This window comes from Larimichthys crocea, chromosome XIV, assembly GCF_000972845.2.
Source record: "Larimichthys crocea isolate SSNF chromosome XIV, L_crocea_2.0, whole genome shotgun sequence".
In the NCBI taxonomy this organism is placed as follows: Eukaryota; Metazoa; Chordata; class Actinopteri; family Sciaenidae; genus Larimichthys; species Larimichthys crocea.
In genome coordinates, this window is record NC_040024.1 from 8,199,898 (window position 1) to 8,208,096 (window position 8,199).

Genomic DNA, 8,199 nt, shown 5'->3' on the forward strand with positions numbered 1-8,199 from the left:
GGAGAAACATGTAGTATTTTGTGTAAGGTCACCAAAAATGTCAATAAAAGACATATTATCTATTAATTATCTAAAACCAACCTCCAACCCAAGAATAGTAATAAAGATAGGAAAAGGGCAGCGACATCTCAACATATGACAAAGGATTATGACAAAACAATCTGGCTCCTGAATGTTCCAGCATACAACGCTTTTTTGTGTAACTACTTGTTCAGGTTGCTAGTTTGTCACAGGGCTGACACATAGAGACACTTAGGTTTTTACCTATGGGCAATGTAGATGTCTAAAATCAACGTTGCATATAAATAACAGGATGGTCACTGTTAAGAAACATCTTTATGTCGTGACACTATGGTTAAGGCTTGGTTAGGTTTACGCACAAAAAGTGAAGTGTTTAGTTTTTGGGAAACATCGTACTTTGGGTTAAAACTTTGCTTGGGTTAACCTTTGTCATCATCCGAAAGCTCTATTATGTAAAGCACCTTGATTTTATGCCATTATTCTTCAACTGCTCAATGCAGTGGATGAAGCGACCACCACTGCGCACGGGAGGCCATTCTTTCTCGTGATGCAAAGAAAGTGGCAGATGGAGGAGTCAACCAGAAAGTTCCTGACACCCAGAGAGGTTTGACATGTTGGCAGCATCCTGGACCAACAGGTTGACCTCTGGGAAGTCCACTGGGAGGTGGAGTCAGCACAAGACCGGATGGGATCTCGGCGTAGCAAGACGCAATGCAAACCGTAAGGGGAAACTCACGTTGACCCCAGATAAAGTGACTGGGTTTATTGTAAATTATGAAGATAAAAAGTACGCACCCTGTCAGATCCACCCATCAGCCTCCCCCTGATGGTGAAACCTGAGAAGTTGGCGTGTTTCGTGGATTAGAGGAGGTCTCGTGTCCTTCTACGACACAACGGCCCAATCGCACATCTACTCGTTACCGAGTGCTCGTTCAGGATGAGATTTTCCCGTATTTCAGTCCACATCTTAAACAAATGGGAAAAACACTAGTCCTCTGATTATCTCTGCGTCAAAAAGCAGTTTCATGAAGTGCGTGGGCGACTGGTGCGCTGAAAGTTGCACAACTTGACATAAAATGTACAAGTTTGGGTGTACAGTAATGCATTATGTGGTATGACGGTTCTAAGACCACCAGAGGAGTTAACTGGGGTTTTCTGGCCTGATCGTCGGAGCTGTGTGGAGAGATTTCTAAAAATATATATATATTAGATTTTTTTGCTGAAAACACAATTTTTACACATTTTATATCAAAGAATCTTCTTTCTCTGTTGTTTTTATTCCAAAGTATAGATGTTGAATATGTTTGGATCTATAATGATGTATTTATATCTCCATGTTCATCGTGTGGTTTTGTTGTTACTGATGAAATGAGAAAATGGGATGTTCCCTCTGTGGTCACTGTAAATATATCATTTCACTGCTTTACAAAATGTTCCTTGGTATAAAGTCAGAATGCATGAATAGAACTGCCAATTTTTAAAAGTTTATTTCATAAGATGTTGATATGATACAAAAATAAATGAATAAAAGTCGTTTGACATTATTCATTCAGAGCGGTCTTCTTCTCCTTTAATGCACTTCAGCCACATGGACTCGTGGCTGTATTCAGACACATCTGATCTGGTACTGTATGCACATGAAGCATTTAGCTACTGGCCAAATGCCAGAAAAGAGAAAATGTTTTCATGCACTGTGAATGCTTCACATACTGTAACTTCACGCAAAAAACTTCCTCATTCACAGAATGAATGTGTCATTAATGAATTCACTTCCTTTCGTATTATTTCCTTCAGGATCAGTACCAGATAGATAGATAGATAGATAGATAGATAGATAGATGAGATAGATAGATAGATGATAGATAGATAGATAGATAGATAGATAGATAGATAGATGCTAGTAGATAGATTGATGATTGATTGATGATTGCTTGATTGATTGGTTGATAGATAGATGCATGGCATGATTAGCAGAGACATATATAGTTATAGATCAATACACGGTATCTATTGGCTATCCACTCTCTGGGTTGAGGTGATTGGTGTTCAGACAAGAGACAAAACATATTTAAGCAGAGACATCAGTTGGACAGATCCACTCCAGACTAACACGGCACATCAACAACAGTACAGAGCTGACTGATCGGAGCAGGTAAGAAAAACCCATTATCACTGACAGAAAAATAAAGTTTGATCTTTTATTAGATTCTGTCCTTTGACTTCTATTATATACTGACCCAATTAAGAATGTTTTTGTTTTCCTACTCCATAAAGTAAATTCAAAATGAGCCGCTTTCTAGATCTTCTAGACGTACAATCTGATTGTGAGAGTAAATGTTGGAACAGCCTTGAGTGAATTCAAGTTAACACAACTGTCTTTAAACACTTGTGAGACGAAGCTGGAAGAAAGCCCCAAAGACAAAAGAAAACCTCAGTCCATGTGTGAATTATTCTAAATTCATCATGAATGTTCAGTCAGATGTTCCTTTTGCACTGGTGGGTGTTCATTTTGGGTGTTGCATCTACAGCATGTCATTTACTTCTCTGTGTTCATGTGGTTTAAAAACTCTCGTTCTGTCTTTCACTTAGACAAGATGAACATCGTTCTCCGGATCACCGCCACCTTCACTCTGGCCCTCGTTCATGGCTACAGCCTTGTCAGCAAAGAATAACAACAATGCATACAACAATTTTGTTACGAGACAATCATTCGGTGGCCCTTCAACAGAATATCAAAGTCGGCATGGGCAAGGTGAGTTAAAGAGTTTAATCATGTGAAACAGCACAGTTAGACAGAATCACGACATAACATTTGTCAAATGGTTTTTTTCCACTGTGTCCGCTGATTGACCAACATTCACATTCATTTCATAATTAATATCACAATCATTCTACATTTTATTATAAATGTCAGACTGTATGTGTGTATTGTGTAGATGCTCTAATGTAAAGACATCACAACATCATACGGACTGTTGTAGATGCTCTAATGTAAAGACATCACAACATCATACGGACTGTTTGAAATTCAGATTTTATGTTCATCCAGCTCGTTATTATTTGAGTTTGTGACCCACACTTGGACTTTTTCCTGCATATTTGTTATTCTGTCATGAGTATTTGGAGATACAATGTAGTATTTTGTGTAAGGTCACCAAAAAATGTCAATAAAAGACATATTATCTATTATATTATCTAAAACCAACCTTCCAACCCAAGAATAGTAATAAAGATAGGAAAAGGGCAGCGACATCTCAACATTATGACAAAGGATTATGACAAAACACATCTTGGCTCCTGAATGTTCCAGCATACAACGCTTTTTTGTGTAACTACTTGTTCAGGTTGCTAGTTTGTCACAGGGCTGACACATAGAGACACTTAGGTTTTTACCTATGGGCAATGTAGATTGTCTAAAATCAACGTTGCATATAAATATACCAGGATGGTCACTGTTAAGAAACATCTTTTATGTCGTGACACTATGGTTAAGGCTTGGTTAGGTTTACGCACAAAAATGAAGTGGTTAGTTTTTGGGAAACATCGTACTTTGGGTTAAAACTTTGCTTTGGGTTAACCTTTGTCATCATCCGAAAGCTCTATTTATGTAAAGCACCTTGATTTTATTGCCATTATTCTTTCATATTCTGCTCAATTGCAGTGGATGTAAAGCTTGATCCAACCACTGCGCACGGGAGCCTTATTCTTTCTCGTGATGCAAAGAAAGTGGCAGATGGAGGAGTCAACCAGAAAGTTCCTGACACTCCAGAGAGGTTTGACATGTTTGGCAGCATCCTGGGACTCAACAGGTTGACCTCTGGGAAGTCCTACTGGGAGGTGGAGGTCAGCAACAAGACCGGATGGGATCTCGGCGTAGCAAGACGCAATGCAAACCGTAAGGGGAAACTCACGTTGACCCCAGATAAAGGTTACTGGGTTATTGTACATTATGAAGATAAAAAGTACGCAGCCCTGTCAGATCCACCCATCAGCCTCCCCCTGATGGTGAAACCTGAGAAGGTTGGCGTGTTCGTGGATTATGAGGAAGGTCTCGTGTCCTTCTACGACACAACGGCCCAATCGCACATCTACTCGTTCACCGAGTGCTCGTTCAGTGATGAGATTTTCCCGTATTTCAGTCCACATCTTAAACAAAATGGGAAAAACACTAGTCCTCTGATTATCTCTGCTGTCAAAAAGCAGTTTCATGAAGTGCGTGGGCGACTGGTGCGCTGAAAGTTGCACAACTTGACATAAAATGTACAAGTTTGGGTGATACAGTAATGCATTACTGTGGTATGACGGTTCATAAGACCACCAGAGGAGTTAACTGGGGTTTTCTGGCCTGATCGTCTGAGCTGTGTGAAGAGTTTCTAAAAAATTATACATATATTTAGATTTTTTTTTTGCTGAAAACACAATTTTTACACATTTTATATCAAAGAATTTCTTTCTGTTGTTTTTATTCCAAAGTATAGATGTTGAATATATGTTTGGATTTCATATGATGTATTTATATCTCCATGTTCATCGTGTGGTTTCTGTTGTTACTGATAAAATGAGAAAATGGGGATGTTCCCTCTGTGGTCACTGTAAATATATCATTTCACTGCTCTTACAAAATGTTCCTTGGTATAAAGTCAGAATGCATGAATAGAACTGCCATTTTTTAAAAGTTCATTTCATAAGATGTTGATATTGATACAAAAATAAATGAATAAAAGTCGTTTGACATTGTATTTCATTCAGAAGGTCTGTCTTCTCCTTTAATGCACTTCAGCCACATGGACTCGTGGCTGTATTCAGACACATCTGATCTGTACTGTATGCACATGAAGCAGTTTAGCTACTGCCAAATGCCAGAAAAGAGAAAATGTTTTCATGCACTGTGAAATGCTTCACATACTGTAACTTCACGCAAAAGAACTTCCTCATTCACAGAATGAATGTGTCAATTAATGAATTTCACTTCCTCTTGTATTATTTCCTTCACAGGATCAGTACCAGATAGATAGATAGATAGATAGATAGATAGATAGATAGATAGATAGACTGATTGATTGATTGATAGATAGATAGATGCATGTGCATGAATTAGCATAGACATATATAGTTATAGATCAATACACGGTATCTAATTGGCTATCCATCTCTCTGGGTTGAGGTGATTGGTTGTTCAGACAAGAGACAAAACATATTTAAGCAGAGACATCAGTTGGTACAGATCCACTCCAGACTAACACGGCATCATCAACAACAGTACAGAGCTGACTGATCGGAGCAGGTAAGAAAACCTCATTATCACTGACAGAAAATAAATGGTTTGATTCTTTTATTAGATTCTGTCCTTTGACTTCTATTATATACTGACTCAATTAAGAATGTTTTTGTTTTCCTACTTCCATAAAGTAAAGTTCAAAATGAGCCGCTTTCTAGATCTTCTAGACGTCACATCTGATTGTGAGAGTAAATGTTGGAACAGCCTTGAGTGAATTCAAGTTAACACAACTGTCTTTAAACACGTGTGAGACGAAGCTGGAAGAAAGCCCCAAAGACAAAAAGAAAACCTCAGTCCATGTGTGAATTATTCTAAATTCATCATGAATGTTCAGTCAGATGTTTCCTTTTGCACTTGGTGGGTGTTCATTTTGGGTGTTGCATCTACAGCATGTGGTCAGTTACTTTCTGCTGTGTTCATGTTGTTTAAAAACTCTCGTTCTGTCTTTCACTTCAGACAAGATGAACATCGTTCTCCTGATCACCGCCACCTTCACTCTGGCCCTCGTTCATGGGCTACAGCCTTGTCAGCATAAGAATAACAACAATGCATACAACAATTTTGTTACGAGACACATCATTCGGTGGCCCTTCAACAGAATATCAAAGTCTGCATGGGCAAGGTGAGTTAAAGAGTTTAATCATTGTGAAACAGCCACAGTTAGACAGAGATACTACATGACAGTAACATTTGTCAAATGGTGTTTTCACTGTGTCCACTGATTGACCAACATTTCACATTCATTTCATAATTAATATAACACTGCTGCTTAATTTACATGTTTCAAAGTGTCACAGTAAAGTGTACTTCAATCACATTAACTATGCAGTGAAAGGTTGATCTCATCACTTTACAGGGACTCCAATAAGTTTATATAAGATATGTGATATCAGATTTTGATATCTTTGCAGATACCTCAATTTTTACAGACTCTGTGGCAGAACTACAGTGCAGTCCTTCATGGAAAAAAGGGATGAACAATTGGTGAAGCAGATCTGTGGTGGTGCTGGCTGGCGTCTGCGAGACAACTTGTGCATCAGCCAGGCACAAATGATAGTTTATCATGTTGGATCTGTCAGAACGGTTAACACATGCAGAGTTATAAGAATAATACCAAGACGACAACACGTGATTGTAGCGTGTGATAAGGTTAATAACATCTGTCTCCCTGTCCGTTATGAGCAATACAGAAATCAGGTGCCAGGCAATCGTCCATGCAGATAGGAAGCCTGAATTTCTGGTGGGCTAGAGCCCGACTGATTCCAGCTGTCAGGCTTGTAACTCTGAACTTTCTATCAAGCTTAGCTAAATGAATGATTTCTGCTTATTAAGAATATGAATAAATATAGACATGCCTTTTCAATCTTAACTGTTGCGGAGAAATTGCTGAAGTCAAAGGTCAATGGTGAGGTCAGGAAGGAAGAAAGTGTTCAGGAGCCTCTGATGTCTTATGCTGTATTATTATTTGACGCTTGGCCCAAGGAGAATTAGAGACACTCTCAAAGTTCATCAGAAGTGCCTGAGTCGGTCTCACATTCTGCCCAACTCATCCTGGTGGATCGACTTTAAACCCCAAGATAACACCACAAATACTACACGCCCAGAATTAGTCACAGAGAATGTCTTTACCCATGGAGGTGTTATTGTCAGCATGTTCTAGTCTGGAGACACAGATGTCTGTTTACGCAGATTGGACCGTCAACAACAAGCTATCTATTATGTCTATGAAGGCAGCAACAGGTCTCTGTGACCCTGGACACCACAGTGTTGAGATAGACTGTGTCAAGTGAGTTGCGATCCCTGATCCGCTAACACAACGAAAAAGTTAATGTAACAACCTGGGAAACGGATGACAGAGAGTTTCTCACTGTCTGGCCTTGCAAATGGGGAAGTGAAACCCCCCAGCAGAAGGCCTGAGAATGGGGAACAAAGGAACTTTTCATTCTTGCCAGTAATGGTAAGCCTTTGGACATTTAAAAAATATATACTGTATGAGTATGCGAGTAATGCATAAAGATAAAAATGAGCTAAGCTAAAATGTGATTCATGATGATTCTGTGTTTAAACAAATGCAAAAATGAACTGTTGAAATGAGTGTAACCATAAGAAAAGATTGTGATTATAACTGATTCTGACTACTGGAAATTGTGAAATCATTGCAAAAAATAAAAAATAAAAATAATAACTAAATCATGCTGAGGGGTTGAGGAAGTGAAACTTGAGCAACCAGTCTGGAGAAAGGGTGAGAAGGTATATGAAGCAAGCAGGATACATCTGGATGGACTGTGTAACATATGACGTAGCCTGATATGGTTAGAATCCGCCAAATGACTCCTGGGATGGGGAAGGTCCAGCGGGCAGGGAGTACAAGAAACACTGCACAACAGAGATCGGGGTTATCCTCGTCAGCTGGCGCCGGGGTTCAAGACATGCTGGACAACTGACCACATCGGAGCATCGAGGCAGTTGTGAAAGGACTGGATCGAAAGGCCATCGCTTCACCCTTTCCCTTCCTCTCTCCAAATTGGACCAACCTCAGCAACTCAGTAACAGCCTTTGTATCAAGTTTTCAAAATTATTGATATAAAGATAGTGATTTCAGGGAATAGAACTGATCATATTTAAATGAATTAAACTGTATGCTCACCCTTGCTAAACTTTGCAATAAATATATTCACTGCAGTTAAAGATTAAGTTGTGGACCTCACATTTATGGTATCTCCTATAGGTTGTAATTATAAGGTATAGTGCAGGGGTCGGCAAGTAAGTTTGGACCCGGGCCAATTTTTTTTCTGACAATTCCATCGCGGGCCATGACCACGTGGGGGGGGGGGTAAAAATCTGACTGTGCTCGTACAGAGACTCACTCGTAGCACCTCGCTCTGAATTCAAGGTGGCGA

At 39.4% G+C, this 8,199-nt stretch overlaps 1 protein-coding gene and 1 long non-coding RNA gene across 2 annotated transcripts in view; both read left to right on the forward strand.

Annotated features, from left to right (window-relative positions):
- The window catches only part of LOC104925742 (E3 ubiquitin-protein ligase TRIM21), a 12,616-nt gene extending 7,851 nt beyond the window's left edge, over positions 1-4,765 (forward strand). The window contains exon 16 of the mRNA XM_027287704.1: positions 3,683-4,765. Coding sequence (XP_027143505.1) covers positions 3,683-4,257 — 575 coding nt within the window. The 3' untranslated portion in view covers positions 4,258-4,765. The remainder of the gene's footprint in view (positions 1-3,682) is intronic.
- Positions 4,766-5,057: 292 nt separating this feature from the next.
- LOC113747603 (uncharacterized) lies at positions 5,058-6,253 on the forward strand. Its single transcript, XR_003463723.1, has 3 exons — positions 5,058-5,305; positions 5,756-5,921; positions 6,211-6,253. It is a non-coding gene; the product is annotated as an uncharacterized LOC113747603 (long non-coding RNA).
- Positions 6,254-8,199: the final 1,946 nt, after the last annotated feature.